Genomic DNA, 18,504 nt, shown 5'->3' with positions numbered 1-18,504 from the left:
GGCCTGCTCAGCCACCTGCAAAGTGGGGGCACAGAGCCAACCCCTGCCCAGAGCTCAGGGTCCCTGGTTTTCCCCGAGGAGGTGGTGGCAAAGAGCCCAGGATGCCCCTTACCTGCTGGCCAGTGGTGTCTTCACTGCGGAAGGAGATGGACTCCAGCTCGTTGCCTCGGCTGGTCAGAGCCCTCAAACAGTTGTCCCGGCTCTCAAATCTCTCCTCCAGGAACTCGATGGACTTCCTGGCTCTCTCCTGCACTTGGCGGGCATAGCCTGCAGCCCGGTGCTCCATCTCTGGGCCCTTGGCCAGGCCATCCAGCTCGTTTATCACTTCAAACAGGAAGAGGAGGTACAGTTACTATGGGACAAGGTGCTCCCGTGACCTGCTGCTGGAGCACGCAAGTTGCCAAGGCCTCAGGGCCGGGGCACTGGGAGCTGGCTCAGGAAATCTGGGTTCAGCTGCTGCAGTGTCCCTGTGCTCCTGGACTTGGCTGCGGGTCTGGAAAAGCTTTCCTGCCTTCCACCTCCGTGGGTCACCTGGCTCGGCCCCGAGAGCGCAGGCACCTCACCCCCACAATGAACTGGTGGGGGCAACTGGTTCTGCTCTGCCAAACACTGGGGAGCATCGCTGTGCCTCCCACCCCACACTCCTGTGTCATGTCCGTGCCCGGGGGTGTCAGGAAACCCTGAACTCCTGCATCCTGCTCCTCTATCTCCGAGCACAGCGATGGCCGGTGGCACTGTGCCTCCTGCCCCTGTGGCACTGCCTGGCTCTGCACTGTCTGACTGCAGGGCTGCACATGGGAACAGGAAGCAGGCAGTTCCCACCCTGGCACTATTTCCCACACAAATCCCAGGCCTGTTTTCCCACTTGAAGCCACCACCCCGTGCTCCTGGCAAGGAACACGCTCCTTTCAACACCTCAGCCATCTGGCTTTGCGCATCTGTCCTGCCTCGAGATGAGCTTGGAATCCAGGTGGATTCCCAGCCTGTTCACCTTGACTGGAACCTCTTGTACTGCTGCCAAGTGGTTGGGAATTCCAGCTGCTCCAGCCTGATGAGCCCAAGGGACCCCAGAGCTCCAGCAGGGACCGGCCCTTGGGTGCCGGGGCTACTGAAGAGCTGCTCTGTGTGCGCGAGAAATGAGGCTCGTGAGCACATCTGGACACACCCTTGTATGCCCGGCCTCACAGCTGGCACCAGGGCTGGGCACACAAATGTGCATCCAGATGTGCAAACAAGTGTCCCCTGGTTGTGCTGGTGCACGGGGCTGCGTGTGCACGGAGCTGGTGTGCACGTGTGCGCGAGGGAGCCTCCGCGCGCTCTGTGTGTGTGTGTGTGTGTGTGTGTGTGTGTGTGTGTGTGTGTTTGAGCCATGGCTTCATTTCTGAAGATTGTTTCCGAGCTTGGAGCCAAGTCCTGAGTTCAAGTGGGAACTATGCATTCCTTGGGGGGTTCGGGGAGAGAGCTCGGGGTCTGAGGCCTCTCCCCAGTGCTGTGAATCACTGCCCGGGGAGCCTGCGTGATCGCTCTGTTCCATGGTGAGACTGGCACTCACTGTCTGGGTATTCCAATTAAATCTGCGTGGAGCTGCTTTGCTCTTCCCTGGCTGGAGACTCTTCTTGCTACCGACCTGATGCTGCCATTTCCACACAATGCATGGCTGGGCCCGGGGTGGGGGGAGCCGTGCAAGAACGGAACATCAAACAGGAAAAGCTGGTATTCCCTCCCGAAATCCGCCTTCCTGCTTCCAAGCTAAACAGGCTTCAAAGGGGAGGCTTGTTTGTGCTTCTGCACCAGGCCTGGCTTCTCCATGGCGGGGTCAGGCTCAAGGAGCACAGAGCAGGTTAAAGAGCAAGAGAAACAAACCCAACAAGAAGCCAAGTGCTTAACCCCTTGCTGCATCCCTGGGAAGAGCAGGGGAGAGGTGCCGGGGGAAGGACACTGTGCCTCTCTCCAGTCTGCCCACGGGACATGGCACCAAGGCCTCTGTCCCCAGCAGCCACAGGCCCTAGGGATGGCTTCCTCCTGCCCATACTGATGGCTGTCCTGGGGGACAGGGGGAATGTGACCAACCCGTGCATGGACAGGGAGTTGCTGGCTTTGGGGTGCTTCTGGGAGGCTTGTGGCAGCAGTGGGACATGAGTTACTCTGTCCCCGTATGACAAGGCCAGGACAGGAGGGCACTGAAAGTGCCTGTGGCAGGGGAGGCCAGGCTCCTTTTGCAGGTTGAAGGCAGCAGCATCTTGGACAGGGAGAGGACCACAGTTTTCATCTCTCCTGCTGCTCCTGGCTGGGGTTTAATGGAGAAACCTCCCAGCAACCACCGGAGTGCACCAGGACGCAAAGCCATGGCTCCAGGGCAGGTCCCAGCTCTCCCAGGTGTTAACATGCCCCACAGCCCCCAGGGCTTCCCAGGCTCTGCTGGTGCTGCTGACTGCCTTCCCTTGGCTTCTGCAGTGCCAAGCCACGGAGCAACTTGGAACAACTCCTGTGCTGAGCTGGGCGGGCATCCAGCCCTGCTCTCCCCACCCAGGGGTGCCATCCCCAGCCCCAGGAATCCCTCCTGAGCTGGGGATGGGCAGCAGCTGGATGCTGACTCTGGGACAGGCAGAGCTGTCTGCTGGACACCAGGAGTTGAGAAGGAACCCCCACAATGGCTCAGAGGGCAGCACCTGCCCCCCTCTCCCCCTCAAAGGGTGCACCTGTGCCACCTCACTTCCTGGCCACTGGAGATACCCACAGGACCCAGCTGGTCCCCGGCCTCCTGGAGCTGTGGATGGGATGTGGGCTCTGCAATGCTCAGCCCCACTCCTGCCCCACACTCTCCTGCTGTCCTTGGGGACCCTGTGAGTGCCAGGCTGGCACTGGGACGTGCCAGGCGCCAGAGTGCCACTGGCCGGAGGAACAGCACCTCCAGCCCGGAGCGTGATCAAACAATCAGAGCAAAGGCATGGAACCAAACGCTGCCGCCACCCTGGGAGACCACCCAGCAGCACAGCCGTTATCTGCCAGGGTGAGTGTTTACCAATAACGGGAACCAGCTTGCTGTTTAACTGCGAGCTTTATAAGGATAAAAAGAAGGGCTGGGCTTGAGCAGCTCTGAGACACTGGGACACAGGCCGGCCATTTGCTCAGCCTGCCTAAGCCCCAGCTCAGCTGGGATAAGCTATCTGCCTGGATTGTTTAACAATTCCTCCTCCTTGCTCCCTTTGAAATTCCCTCCAAATCCCATTTAACACCCATCTTCTTTCTCCCAGCCCCTGGCACCCCCAAATGCACCAGGAGAAGTTTGCTGAGTGCTGTGGGCAGAAGGCTGGCAGGGAGGGAGCAGGGTGACAGGGGCTGAAGGAATGCCAACAACGACTGGGATGAGACAGAGCAGGATGAAGTCTAGTCCCACGGCACGAGCTGACCAGCTCCAGACCACACAGGCACTGCGGGCATGTGGGGCACGGAGAGAGGCAGCCAGACTGGAGGGACAGACCACACCAGGGGAGAGGGAAAGCCCTCAGCACAGCACTGGCCCTACTCACCGATGAGGGGCACCACCAGGATGAACTTCCTGCAGTCCAGCAGCGTGACCAAACTGCCTAGGTGATCGATGAAACCATTGGTGTCCGGGACCAGAAAGACAGGCCTGATCTCCAGCTCCATCTGCCTCATTTGGCTCTGGTCTTTCAGCACGGCCTAGAGGAGAAGGAAAGACACATGGTGAGTAAGGAGGATGTCAATCCTACAATCCATGGACCCTGAGTGCAGAAGATAAGCCTGGCTGGCACGTACAGATCCATGTGAAGGGGACTAGGAGGAGGCTGCATCCATCCCACCTGCACACCCCAAACATCAGCTCTTGCAGGCCCTCCGTACACATGTGAGCAGGATGGCAAAAGCCTCCAAGAAAACATTCTCCTGGAAAAACAGCCCTGTCCAGGCTTTGGGAGAAATGGAACCAGCCTTGAAAAAGGAGATATTTTGGGAATTGCCTTATTTTTGGGACTGGCAGTTGCCAAGATCATCTGCACCGGTGCCAAGGGGGAGCAAGGACAGGGGCTCTGGGGCTTCACATGGAAACAGGTCAAGGTGACAACAGACAAAACAAACCAGTTTGGGATGCCTAAGTCCTGCCAACAGCCTCCTAACACGGGGACCCCAAGCAGGCAGCCAGAGGTCTATGGGGCAGGGATCCTTGGCTGAATATCTCCATCACTGTCCTACCACCTCCTGCACATGCCTTGCCTTTTCCGACTCCATCCAGCTGGGAAACCAGGTGGGTTCCAGCCCTGAAAACTCACAGTACTGTCCTTGGTCGAGCCCTTCACACCCACAGAGACCAGAGGTGCTCACACTCACAGGGGGAGGGTCTGCTGGCTGCCCTCTGGGTTGCACCTGGAGCTCTGGCCAACTCCAGTTGCTAAAACGGGACCCCAGAGCTCACGTATGACTTTCGAGGCTCTCGAAGGACTTGGGCTCCTTAGTAAGCCACAGGCTTAAAAAACTCAGGATGCTATTCTAGTGCTTCCTCTCCTTAAAAATAGCTTCCCTGGACTCACTGATGTTTGTTGCCTCTAATAGGAACTGGTCACCCGTGGAGCACAGCAGAGCTGCTGTGGAACACATCCACCATGCAAACCCTTCTGAGACTGGGCTCAGACCCACCAGATGTGCCCTGGGCACGTGTGGTGACCACCAACCCTGTCCTGCCCAATGGTATGGGGAGCTCCCCCTGCCCACAGTGAGGATCCCAACCCTCCCTCAGTCATGCCAAACCCTCGGAGGCGTCCTGGAACAACGAGCTGCATGGGCCAGCAGTGGCCATGGAAAGAAGTGGTTTTTAATTCATTTCCAAGTGTTGTCATCTGGCTTTAAATCAAGGCGGCTTGATGCTGCCACCTCCCACAAGTGTCTCCAGGCAAGGCAGCAACCAGAACCTCACCACGTGCCTCCCACCCTCCTTCTGGCAATGCCAGTCCTGGGGATGTGGCTCCCACAAACCCTGAGGGGTTGGAAGGCAGAGCAGGGAGCATGCCAGGTCCTGTCTGCTGCATGCCAGCGGGAGGACAAGCCTTTCCCATCACACAGAGGATGCACCAGTGTCCCCAGGCTGCAGCTCTGTACCAGCCACATGCTAAATGCCATCCCTGCCTCTGCTCTGCCCTGGCACTCACTGGTGGCACAGGAGTCAGGGACAGTCTGGAACCAACCCCAGCATGGAGCTGCTGCTGCCTCCTCACCACAAGCAGAACAGCAGGTGGGGCATCTCCACAGGGTTTTGGGGTGTGGTAGGAGCTGCTTGTCCCTGGGAGGCACAGGACCCTGCTCCACCTGCCTTGGGGAGACAGACGAGGGGCCCCATCGACCAGTGCAGAGACTCAGAGAGTGGCAAGTCCCTTGTGTGGCAGCCAAAGAGGTCAATGGCCCTGAAGTTACAGGAAGTGGGGGTGAAACCACGCAGTCTCCACCGAACAGCAACAGTCCTATGTGAACAAGAGCTGGTGGCAGGAGGGGACCCCCGCCTGCACCCCAATACGGTTCCCGAGCCTGTGACTCAGCCCAGCCCGTGCAGGTGACCTGAGCAGTGTCAGCAGGACGCTCACCTGCCCCTCCGGCCGGGGACAGGGCGGTGACGATGGCAGCACCCTCGTGTGTGGCATTTGCCCCGGCGGCCCTCGGGGGCTGTACCCGGCCGGTTCCTGGCAGCCGCCAGCAACGCCTGTGACGGCCGTCACGTCCCATTCCGCTCGCCGGGCCGCCCGGTGAGAGAAGGACACAGGATGCGCCGGGAGTGAAAGAGCGAGGTCGGCGGGGAGCGTGCCAAGTCCCCGCGCACAGCTCCGGGCCGCTCGGGGAGCCAGAGGGAAACTCGCCTTTGCAGAGTTCAGAGGCCGGCAGCGAGATTTATTTTTGTTTGTGTGAGTAAAAGGCTGCAGAAGCCTCCGGCCAAGGGGTTTGGGGGAGAGAGGAGTGGCCTGTGATTCATGCGGACGCTGGCTGGCCCCACGCCAGAGATGAAAGGGAGCCCATGTGCGGCAGAACCGGGGAGGCCAGTTCTGCCTTAACCCTTCTGCCGGTCCCGGGGCACGGTCCCGCAGGGAGGAAGGGGAGCGTGCGGGTGTGGATCGGGATGCCCATGTTTGGGACTCAGCTTCTGTGCTTTTAGGGCTGCCAGAAGTGAGCTGCTGGTCCCAGCGTGCCCCAGTGTCCCTAAAACAAGGACAGGGAGACGGTGGCCTGTGTGTACTGCTGGGAGGTGGGCTTTGGGAACCACCCTGGGGAGCGCAGGGTGGACAGAAGAGCAGAGGTAAAGCCTCGCCCTGGCCCAAGTGTTTTGGGACAGCAGGATTTTAGCTTTGGCTTATTTGGGTTAAACAAATAGGCTCGGTTTGGCTCAACTCAGTGGCAGGGTGACCCCACAGTGCTGGATGTGGCAGTGGACTCTGAGACCAGGGGCTCCTTGCCCTCTCCTGGGCTGCCAGCTCCACCCCTTCGCCTCCTGCACCCCCAAGGCTGCGGTGTCCGCAGCCCCCTGCCCATCCCGCTGCTCCCAGGAGCGGGGCCGGAGCCGGAGGTGGCTCCCCCGGCTGCCCCAGCTGGTGGCAGCACTGAGATCACACACTCCTGCACACAGCACTCCCAAATTCCCAGCTCATCCATCAGCTGGGATCACCTGGGGAATTCCCCGGAAGTCAATGCCAGGGTGAGAGCATCCAGCGTGGGCAGGGGACGGGTCCCCCAAAAGCCAGGACTTCGTGCAGAGTGACAGGGGAGCGAACTGAGGGTCTCCACCACTAGCACAGAAAAGGAGAAGGCTCCACACGGACCCTGGAGCTCCGCATACGGACCCCAGAATTCCTCTGCCAGCGGTGCCAGGACGGCCGAGAGGCCGGAGAGAAAAGCGACAGGTCACACGGGGTCACGCCGCACAGGCAGGACGGAAGGGCCACCACCATCCTGCCACCACCTCTCTCCTGCCACCACCCGCTCCCCAGCCGCGGCCAAAGCCGGCGCCGCTGCCCCTTCCAGCCCCGCGCGCTCCGCGGGGATCGGATTTTCCAGGGCCGAGAACAATGCCTCCTCCAAGCCTCTCTGCTCCAGGGCTTCCTCCTCCCAAGGCTCGTCCCCAGCGTCTTCCTCGGGAGTAAACGTGCCCCGTGGCTGGTAGCACACCGGGGCCGCCGCCGTGGCGGAGCCGCCGTGGGTGGGTGTGCGCCTTCCGCAGGCAGCAGGACCCGCTCCCAGGCAGGTGCTGCTCGTGTGCGCCCGCGGCATTGTTCCTGCGGGGAGGGAGAGCGTGAATGGGACACGGCTAAATTTAGCCACTTACTCACGCTACCGCCACAAAGGAGCGGCTGCATCTTAAGGGGGCGGCCGTTCCGTGGGCTCAGAAGGGACAGGAGAGTGGCTATTTTGGGAAGACATGTCATAATTGGCCGCCCCGGTTGAGCTGCTTCTGTAATGCTGAGCAAAACAATAGCAGCATCCAGAGGAAGAGCCTGTTATGTTTCAGGTGGGATGTTTTCAACCGGTCAGGAAACTCGACCGCTCCCAGCGCGCAGCGGCTGCACAAAGGACAGGGGACGCTGAACAGCATGGACCAAGGGCTGGCCAAGCAGCAGGACATGCTGTGGGTTGGGGACAAGTCCTGTCTGAGGACAGCTGCCACCTCTTCTTGTCCACCTGCCTGCCTGGCCTCTCCTCCCTCTGAACACCTGAGCAGCACCCAGGGATGTGCCTGCTCTTCCACCTCGTCCTGATGCATCCCTGCTGTCACCAGCTGTCACCAGCTCTGTCCCAGCGTGGGAATGTGGTGAGGGAAGTGGCAGGCTGGCAATGGAACCAGGGAGCTGCTTTGCATCTAAAGCTGCCTAGGGACACAAGAGACCTGACCCTGCTCTTTTCTATCTTTCCTCTCAAAGTAATGGTTTTGGGGTCTGTGCTTGTGTAGGGGAATGGAGCTGAGTTCCCTCTAAAGCTGGTGTTGGCTGAGGGCCACCCTGTTTACCATTTGTCCTGCCTGGACCTGTGCTTCCCCAGCAGCTCAAGCCACAGTCCTGCACACAGCCAGGACGGGGACAGGGACCTAAGGAGAGCAGTGAGGCTGAAATCCCCCTCAAGGTGTCAATCAGCAGCACAGCTGGGCTGCCAGAGACTGGGGAAAGGCAGGAAAACCTGCAGGGGAGAAGGCAGCAACTTTATCCATGAGAAGTACAACTCTGCACATCCCAGGTGAGGCCGTGACACTGTGCTCTCCTTGGGCACAGAAAGAAACCACACAGCCAAGAGATGAAGGATTGTCCAGCACCCTGGGGGACTGCACACACCATCACAGATTCCACAGGAGGCAGCTACAGCACCTGCACCCAAGTCCCCACTGCCTGTGGGGGGCTGAGTCCTGTGTGCTGAGATAGGAGCCACATCTGCTGGACTCACAAGGAGCTGTGGCTTGTCCCCAGAAAAATGAAAGGGTGACTTGGAGAGCAGCTGATGTTCCCTAGGTGGGCAGTGAATGAGAGGTTGTAACAAGGAAGGGAAAAGGTCTCCAGCTCCCATGAAACACTAAATCTGTTGGGAAGAGCAGAAAGGTCAAGGATCACAGGTTAAGAGGGAAAGCAGAGGGGGTGGATGCTGAGCTGGCTCCAACCTGGCCTCATTTTCCACCCGAGCTCCTCCGCTGCTCCAGCTGCATGGCCAGTACCCGGGCAGGGAGAGGACTGGGGCAAGCACATATGTTCTGCTCCAGGCCATTCCCAGCCAGCTATGGCCTGGATGACTTTACTGAAGCCCCAAGGGCTTCTCCTCCACCCCGCGCCTTCAGACTCCAAGTGCACCTCAGCTCTCAGCTGTGCAGCCCCTGAAGCTGCCCACACCCTCATTTTGACCTCTCTCTGCCTTCGAGCATCGGCCCCAGCACGGCCGGGGAGGAAGGGAGGAGCAGGCCGGGGGGAGAAAGCCCCTGACAACATCAAGCAGCCCCCACTCTCCCCGCAGAATGGGCAGCGGCCGTCCCGGGGGGCCCCGCTGCAGCTGCGCCGCTCGCCGGGATCTGCTGCGCGCTGCCCTCCCCGAACATGTGCGGTTCCTGTTTGCTGTGTCTGTACAAGGCAGTGGGAAGTGGGGAATTTACTTACACCTCCCGCTTAACAACCATGGGAGGCTGGAAGGCTTCAGGCCGCTTTAATTTACAGCCCATCTTTCCAATCTCTCACTCCTTTCCTTGCTGCTTTCTTCCTCCTCACATTAACGTGACCCAGGTACCTGCCAACAATAATGGACTCGCTGGTGGGGGCGGCCCCTCCCTCCCAGCACACAAACTTCTACCTTCGCCTTGATATGGATTGCTCTGAATTCAAATGAAAAAACAAAAAAGGGGGAAAAAAAAAAAAAAAAAAAAAAAGAATAAAAAGGCGAAATCTGAAAAGGTTGGGGTGGGTTTGGAAAAGCGAAGCGCAGTGGTTCTGGGCCCGGCGCCAGTAGCCCGAGGGTACACATGTGCAGGCTCTCCCAGTAGGGCCTTCAGCAGCCCTGTTTTACAACCACCTCGGCACACACTGCAGAGTTCACGCATATGGCCAGACAGATGTGTCTGGCTTACGTTCAAGGCTGGAAAATGAAGAATTATGGAAGTGAAGGGCCCTGGGCATTAGAGAGGGCGGAGGTGAGGGGGAGGGGAGCCAGGGAGAATTTTTCCTCTGCTGAGAAATCCTCATCTGGGCCGCAAGGCTGGAGGAAGAGGGGTTGCGAGCGAGGAGGCAGCCAACAGCCATCCATGCATGTGAGATTGCTCTTAAAGCAACAGGGTGCATCGCCAGGCGTTTGCTCCCAGTCCAACCAGTTTACTTCACCAGCTCCCACTGGGAAACACGCTCTCATCAGGCCAGGGCCAGGCCAGGATCACCTGCATCCCGTCTGTTTGTCCCCATAACGATGGCAACGTGCTGGCTGCAGCAGCCTTTCGCAGACTATTTTTCCGCCGCTGGCTCCTGCATGAACTCTGCCGTTCACGTCCCACCCTCTCCCTTGTCTGCCTGTGCCCCGTTGCACAGGAAGGCTGATTTCTCACCAAATCTCACTGTCACAGAGCCTCTGCTGTGGCTGGGGGCACAGCTCACTGCCTGGCACACACAGCACTACAGCCAGCACTGCCCTGCCACTCCTGGGTGTGCTGGCAGCTCCACAGGGAGGGCCCCCAAAACCTTCATTTCAAGGCCTAGGAAGGCAGATCTTACCCAGGGTGGGGACAGCAACACAGATTTGAACCTTCCAAAGGGCCAAAGCTGTTTGCTGTCAGGTTTCACATGGCATTACACCCAGGAAGGTTAATGTGCCATGGGAGATCCCATTGAAGCAAGGTAGGAAAACAGCTGTGCACCACTGGCACAGCAAGATGGGATCAGCCCATCCTACCTGAATCTTGTCTTGACGGCGCTGCTGCTCAGCGACTTTCCTGGCCAGAGCTTGTTTTTTGGCTCTGAGCTCCTTGATGTCCATCTCTCCTCCGCTGCCTTCAGTCTCAGAGTCATCTTCAAAGGCCTCAATCCTCACATCATCCTCCTTCTTCCAGGAAATGCAGAAAGAGAGAAAAACAAAGAGGGCAGTCACTGTACGGGGTGCTGGTGGCAGGGGTAATTCTCGTTCTGCTTTTCCTTTTCCAGCAGACAAATCCCTGTCAGGCAGTCCATCACCCCTTGCTCATGGGTGACTATTTCTAAACATCCAAAAGAAGCCAAATAAATAGTAAACATTCAGGAAATGACAAGGTGAGACAGGAGGTAATGGGCAGGAAAGGCAGTGACCAGGCTGGGCAGGGGCAGCCCAGCTTTATGCTCTGTTCTAAAATCACACCCTCTTCCTCACCTTGGAAAACTCTTCCCACAGCCTTGGGTGAGTCACTGATGTTTTATAGCCTCCAGTTCTGTGAAATCATGGTACTTCCCTGTCTTTCTGCTTTGCCTGGCTGTTCAGGCTGCACATCTCTGTTCAGGCTGCTTCCTCCCACCTCCTTGCACCAGGGCAGTACAAGACTGCTCTAACACTGCTGCCTCATCCCACAGGGCACATGGGCTGCTCATCCTGGCAGGAACCTCAGATCCACAAACTCAGGTGCCCTTCTCCATTTTGATCTCTGAGTAGGCCAGAGAGATCCCTGCACCCACCCCAAAAATCCCATCTGGTCTGGAACAGATGTTTCAGAAGGAGACATTCAAAATCTTGATTTTAAAGCTCCATGTGATGGAGCATCTCAGGGTCACCCATTTCAACATCTAACGACTTCCTCTGTTAACACTTCCACCTTCTAGCCAGGCTTTGCCATGCTTCTGCTGTCCAGGAACCTTGTCTTTGCTGAACTAAAGGATTCCTGGTTCTCCAGCCTCCTGCCCACACCAGCATGTCTGGACCATACTGCATTTTCTTCCTCTCCTAGAGACCCTTCCCTGGGGTTCCCCACCAGTTCTGCAGACCATTCCCAGTATGCCTGCACTGCCTGAACTGGAGACCCCAGAAGGATCCATGCTGTTCCTACCTTAGATGGAGGCCACACTGGCCTTTCCCCATGTGCCCAAATCTCTGGGATGCAGGAGGGTGGGAGGTGATGGCTGGTGTCTAATTGGGCATCACTCACAACCATGTTCTGCCCAAGTTTCGCTGCTCTCCTCAGTCATTCCACACCCAGAGGGGAGCCCATAAGTCCCTGTTCCTCAGGTGTCCCCTATGTGCTGCCCAGGAGCCCAGCTCTCCACTGCTGCATGCAGACCCCTCATCTCATGCAGCCAACCTTGCTCCCCACTGGTCATGGGTGGCCTTCCCAAGCCATGCCATCACACATCCTCCCCTCTCTGCACAAAATCCAAGGGTTGTGATGGGGCTGGGTAGAGTTCCCAGATGGCACCTGGCCAGAAAATCCTGCTCTGAGCCCCTGGAGGGCTGCAGGAGGTGGATCCCCACAGAGGGGTAAGAGCAGGGCTACACTCCCTGCCCTGTGCAGGCTGCCATGACACGTGTCAACAGAAGGGATTTGTGGTCTTAATTTAGAACAACCCCAGGGCTGCACAGTCGTGCACTCAATCATTTCACCCAGGCCACAGAACCACCTTCTCTTCTCTCCTTGTAACCTTTTAGTCATGGGAACGAGGAAGATGGGAGCCCTCAGGCTCACTTCCCTCTGCTGGGACAGCCTGGACCACAGGGGATGGGGGATACTGCCAGAGGGAGAGGGTCACACCAGGGCCTCAGGGAAAAGCCTCTGTCGGATGCAGATCTGCTGGGGGGGTCAGGACCTGCTTGCCCCACAGTGGTGGTGGTCACTCTGGTGAGCTGCAAGCTCCCTTGAGAGCAGAGCCCAAGAGGGAAGCTCCAGGGTTGCACAACAAGCTCATGGATTCCCACAGCTGAGCAGAGGCTGTGGGGACGGGGCAGGAGGGAGCTGCCCTGGTACTGTGCTTGTTCACAGCAGGAACTGGAGGGACTGAGCCAACAAAAGGAGCCTTCTGGAGAACAAGACCATGGCATCACACTGGGAAGAACCTAAACATTCCCCCATGCCAGCTTGAAAACCTCCAGCACCTTCTCCAGAACAGGACAAAGATCCAGGTCTCCCACCTTACAGAGACAATTCTTCCCTGGGGATTTGCTGTCCCCTGCTCAGCTGGGACAAGGAGGGTGCTGAGTACAGCATTGCTCTGGGCTTCTCTGAACTTTCTGACTTTCAGTTCCCATGGGACAGAGACAAGGTGCTGTCCCTGATCAGGGTGATATCCTGATATCCTCTGGCTCTGAATGCCCGGACCCAGCACAGGGAGGGGAGCCAGAGGGAGCCTGGGCAGCACCAGGCCACCCAGCTTCCCGTTCCCAACGCCTCTGCTCCTCTCTCCTGTTTCCCTGGCCTTTCCAACTGCAAGATTAAACAGAAGAAAGGAGTCAACCTGCAGAGCAGCTGGCAGGGCCCTTAAACACACACACGGAGCCTGGAGTGAAGCAAGGCCTACAGGAACAAGCAAGGGCAGAAAAACAAGAGTTGAATTCCTTAATCACATCAGGATGTGAGAGGCAGGGGAGGGACGGGGCGCCAATGTCAGCTCTTCCTGTACGTGTGCTGGAGGCTGGAGCTCAGGCCTCCGCCACAACGAGCTCCACGGCTATAAACTTGATCCTGAAGCTGAACCCTGACACCCCCTCGCCCACCTCCTCTCGTGGGGCTGTGGTGCTGCACGTTATTAAAGCTCCCCCCACCCTGGGTACGAAAAAAGCAGCATCTGGAACTCATAGCGGCGTGTGAGATAGAGGCAGGCGGGCTGGGCTGGCAGGAAAGGGCACGAGCGAAGCACACTCAGGAGACAAGGGCTGTGCACCATTTGCCCCCCCCTGCCTCCCCCCATAAAATGCACACGCAGCTAGGCCAACTATAAATAGCGGGAGCTGCAGGGCAGGCAGAGGCTGGGCCCCACAGGGGTGATTCTTCCTTCACTGAGGCGCGCTCTTCCCGCACGGTACCTGATCTTCCAGTTGTTTTCCCTCTTGGCTTCCCATTTCCTTTCCCATGGCGTCTGGGACGGGTGCCACTGACACATATTTTCCACCCTTGAATGCCAGCAAAGGCTCTTCTTGTCCACAAAGGGCTTCCAGGAAATACTTCAGAACTGTGACCCTCTTGCAGTCGGCTGCAATAACCTACGGGGTGAGGACGAGGGGGTTGGGGAGAGGGAAAGGAAAACAAAGTCAGTGCAAAGGGGAGTGGATGAGTAACGAGCAGGGGGAAATGTTTGGGATTGAAGGCCCAGCGGGATGCAGGCAGCACCACTGGGATGTGAGGGGTGCCACTCTTCTCAACATGGGTGGAAGGGGTTTGCCTTGCTTTGTAGTCTCCAGGGAAAAGGAGGCAAAGTCAGGACATTCAGCACTGATCCTGTCCTGCCTCCTCTGAGCACTCCAGGGCTGCAGGACTCACTGGGCACGGCCAGCCCCCTCCCTGCCCAGCCCCAGCAAACGGGGGAAAATCCTGCTGAACCATGAGAGATCAATGATGTGGCCTATCCCTCTGTTTCATTTTGGCTTCGTTGCTGGATTTCCCCCCTAAAAGCTGTGGAGGGATGCAGGTGTGAGAGTGAGAGGGTGGGGGCATTTGAGAAAACCTGAGCCCCTCCTCACCTCCAGCCCAACCCCATCCCACGGGCCCATCTCACAGACCAACTGGGGAGCCCCTTTGGGGAGGCTGGGACGGATCTGGCCTGAAGGAAACTCAATAGCTTGGGTAATTATCCAATTTATGAGGCTCTCAAATGGAGTTTCCAGAGCACGAGAGCCCGGTGCCTCCCCAGCCCTGTCCCGCGCGGCACAGCCTCGGCCGCCACCTCCGCCACGCCTGGCCTTGGCTCAGCCCTTGTCCCCTTGCAGGAGGGTTCTGCACCTGCACAGCTCTCCCCTGGTGCTTCCTGCTGACCGGTGTCACCCCCAGAGAGCTGCAGATTTATAGGGAGAAAGTCAGCAAACGAGATTTAAAGTGCTCCGTACTATGGACACGAAGTCTGTGTTGATGCCCGAGTTTCTCCTGCCCCCAAACCACCCTGGGTTTGCTGTGCTCGTAGACCAAAGCAGTCTCAGAGACCCCCATCCCAAAAGGGTTTCTGCAGGCTCCCAGGATTGGGATTCTGAAGCTGGGGAGAGGCCCAGCTGCCTCCCAGCCAGGGACACACCTCATGTGATGCCAGGCCCGGTCCTGGTGCGGTGGACATCAGCTTGTCCCCGATGGGGCCGTGCCTCAGTGAGCCAGGGCTGGCAGTGGCACTGGCCCCACTTCACCAGGCTGTTGGGAGAGGAAACTTCTGCTCTTCCACAGCACTGCCAGTTTCCTCTCTGTGGGCTAATTTTAACCACTGTGTCGCTGCTGTGCGTGTCAAAAACCTGACCCTCCTCTGACCCCCAACCTCCCACCCTGGCTACTGCTGGAGGCACCCTTGTGCACCCACAGCTGGGGTTGCCTCTGTTTGAAGGTGTTCCCCTGAAATCCTGTGTCCCCCTGGACCTGCATGGGAGGAGGAGCCCTGTCCTCCCCACAAAGGCAGCTGCTGCTGCAGGGAGGTGGTGTGAGCAGAGAATCACAAAAATTATTATTTTGAGGACCAACAGATTCATAACCACTGATTCTGCACCTATAAAATGTGTCCTATGGGACCGAGGTGAGCAAAGGACAAGGTGACACCAGCTCAGCCGTTCCAGGAGCTGCAGGGGACCCTCTTTCCCAGGACAGCCTTTTGCTGCTTGGGACATCCAGCCAGGAGCAATCCCTTCAAGTGTCACCACAGGAACATTCCCATCCTCCTGGCTCTCCTTTAGGAACGATTGTGTGCAGGGGAAAGTCCACAGGAAAGAGAACACGAGCGAAGCTGGAATAGCTGTCATGGGAAACATTCCTCCTGAGAGCTCCTGAGAGCTCCAGGCTGCAGCTGAGGGAAGTGGTGGAAACCTCACCACTGGCTTCACCCCCAGCTCCACGGGCTAATGCCACGGAGACCCAGCCTGACTCACATGGGGTAACTTCTGCCCAGGGATTTTCCAGTCTGGGTATCTGCAGCTCTGCTGTGTCCTGGATGCTGGGCAAGCAGAGTGCCCACCACCAGCAGCCACGTGCCAGGGGGTGCCAGGATGTGGCCAAGAACAGAAGCAGCGGGGAAAGGGATGCGGGAACTGCCTGTTCTGGGAAGAGATGGGTGCCACATCCTGACCCCATTCCAGGGGGAATTCTGAAGACACCTCTAGAAATAAAAGCCACATCCATGACATTTTCAGGAGGGGCTGAGTGCTGACACAGCTGCAGTGCAGCCATTGCTCCACAAAAGCTTAAATCTGAGCCTCTTGGATCAGGAATGATCGGACAAAATGCAGAAGAGCTCCCTTCACCCTTGGCTGGGGCTGGGGACAAGGGCAGGTGGGATCATTCCTTCCTCCCCTGAAGAAGGAACCAGTAGGAAACACCAGATTTCCTGCCAAGCCAACAGAGCACATGCTTAAATCCAGCTCATCTGCTGGGGGGAAAAGAGCCCAACCAAAGGCCCATGACATAATGCCACAGCAACTCGTCTCATGAACACATTTTTCCAGCCCACATGAATGAAAAACAGGGAAGGAGCAAATGCTCTGCACATCCCCATCACGTGCAGCCCTGCTCGGGGACGACGCGGCAGAGCCCCGGCAGCCAGGCTGGGAAAGAAGTGACCCGTGACTGGCACCCAGGTCTCTCTTGATCGGCAGAGAGGGACCTTGCGTGCCGCCGAGCAACCTGCTTTGGTCAGAAACTTCCTGTTTCTGAGTGGAAATGCGAGCAGCAGAGCCAGGATAACCAGGATGGCCGCGAAGGCGCTCGCTGGTGCACGTGGCAACGCCAGCGGAGCGTGGTGGGGACACCAGGAGCCGTGCCCGACCTTCCCCAAGGAATGGCAGTATGAAATGACACTGTGGGGATGGAGCTGGTGATGTGGCAGCAGACACCTCAGCCCCAGCAGGGAATAGAGCCCTTCCCCCTCTGTGCAGTGTGACAGCAGGAACCGAAAGCCTGGCTCCGAGTCACTGCTGGGTATGAAAATAGGCCTGACACGAACGCAGCCGCTCGCAAAGGAAAACCGAAACCGAGAATTGCTGAAGTGGTCTGGTGCCCCTGGCCATGACCCGGGCTCAGTTCCCCAGAGCCACCGCCGAGCCCCTCGCCACCGTGGTGCCTCTTGGGGACACGTGGCTGGGGACCAGGCGTGGGACTGAGGTGGCTTCGGCTGCAGCAGCCCTGATTGCCAGCCTGATCTCATCGGGGCTGGAGGGGAGATGTTTCCAATCTCCTGCTCCATCAGACACGCTCACCACCAGCTCCAGCACCAGCCACCCACTGGGGGCTGGCGGCTGCTTGGCCATGATGCAGAGGCTCATTAGCCAACTGCTAATTCATGGGTCACACATTAACATACTGATCATTGAGTAAGACACAGCGGGACACACATTAACACACACTAACTGCCTGTTGAGACCCACTGGGCTGCGCATTAACTGTACCAGCTGTTGTGTTTTCAAAGCCACTCTGCAGTGCCAGCACCACACGAGTGTCACCTCCTGCCAGTGGTGAGCAGGGCTCCCCAGTCTAACCAGGGGTTCCCAGATCTAATAAAGCTGAGACCCTCTATGGTCTCAGCTGTATTTCCACCCCACTGATAAAACAGGCAGAAAGAAAAAGCTTCCCCGAGCACTGTGGAGGGCTGAGGACTCCCACACCACATCACCACATGTCCTCCAGGAGATTTATGGGGAGCTCTGAGAGCTGTGAGCTCTGTGCCTGAGGGGACACCTGCACCTGGTGCTGGCAGGGTGACACCACCAGAAACCAGCCCGGCTCTCGCTTTGGGTCACAGGAGCGCCTGGAGCCGGGGGAGCTGCGCCTCTGCCCCCGGCCGGCCCCGCTGCTCCGCACGCGGCTCTCCCGCAGCTCCCAAAATCGCTGTCACACCCTCCGCCGCCTTCAATCAACTTTTACAACTTGTTAATTTTACACAGCGTCCTAAAGAGCAAACAACTGGGAGGCAGGAATGCAGATTCCTTCAGCTAGTCCAAAGAGCCTCTGGCAGCCCAGCCAGCTGGCCAGGGGAGCCCTGCTCAGCCGCTGGGACCTGCCACATCCCGGGGGGAACACGGGCTGGAGAGGGCTGCCCCACGCCCATGGCAACCTCTGGCAATGCCACACTGCTGCTGGAGGTGTGTGGAGGGATCCTGGCAGCTTCTCCCTCGGCAAAACCTGAAACTCCACAAGGAAACAGGAGGCAGCAGCTCTGGAGAAATGATTGCTCGCAGGACGGGCTGCCATTGCCGGCTCTGCATTCCTGTGTGCGAGGGGGAGACACCAGCACATCCTGACAGCTGGATTCAGAAGGGGAAAAGGACATGAGAAGTTTGAGTCATAGCATGGAGAGATCCCATCCCAGATTCAGAGATGGGAACGGGATAGGACCGGGACTCAGAGCCAAGCTCCAGCACGATCCAGCGTGGGGATAACACTGTTTTTGCCACATCATTTTAAACATGTCTTAGCTGAAGTAGCTGAACGATGCTGAGACCAAGTGAGTCCCAAACAATCTAAACCACACAGTGACTGCACTGCCCAGCCAAAACGTTTGCACTGACCCTGCAAAACATCCAGGCAGGCTATGGCTCAATGCCTCCCTGTGCCCTGGGCTGCCTCCTCCCATCCCCGGGGAGCCAGCTTGGACGAGGAGCATGGAGGAAAGTGTCTCGTTTGGTCTCATCCCTTCTGGTTTTTAATCTCACAGGCTTGCACAGAAGCTGGGCTGGGTTCAACCCTGGACTCCTCACAGCCCAACTGCTCTGGAAGCCCCTTGCTCTGCCCAGCCCCAAATACAGCTTGGAGGGGTTTGGCCACCTGGGTAGGGAGGACCAAGGTGTCCGTCCCAGCTGGGCACTCACAGCTGGGTGTAACCCTGGTTTTGGCAGCTGAGAGCTGCCTGCAGCCACAGGTCTCTCAGA

General features: G+C 58.1%; 1 protein-coding gene across 2 annotated transcripts in view; it reads right to left on the bottom strand.

The window, feature by feature from the left end:
- The window catches only part of SMG6 (SMG6 nonsense mediated mRNA decay factor), a 104,653-nt gene that overhangs the window by 3,790 nt on the left and 82,359 nt on the right, over window positions 1-18,504 (bottom strand). The window contains exons 14-17 of one of the 2 annotated variants that reach the window (XM_058854057.1): window positions 13,483-13,659; window positions 10,399-10,548; window positions 3,531-3,684; window positions 113-324 (exon numbers count right to left, since the gene is read on the bottom strand). In XM_058854057.1, coding sequence (XP_058710040.1) covers window positions 113-324; window positions 3,531-3,684; window positions 10,399-10,548; window positions 13,483-13,659 — 693 coding nt within the window. The remainder of the gene's footprint in view (window positions 1-112; window positions 325-3,530; window positions 3,685-10,398; window positions 10,549-13,482; window positions 13,660-18,504) is intronic. The other variant, XM_058854058.1, reaches the window with a different exon arrangement.

This window comes from Poecile atricapillus, chromosome 21 (assembly GCF_030490865.1).
Source record: "Poecile atricapillus isolate bPoeAtr1 chromosome 21, bPoeAtr1.hap1, whole genome shotgun sequence".
NCBI classification, from domain to species: Eukaryota; Metazoa; Chordata; class Aves; order Passeriformes; family Paridae; genus Poecile; species Poecile atricapillus.
This window is presented reverse-complemented; position numbering and strand designations above follow the sequence as displayed.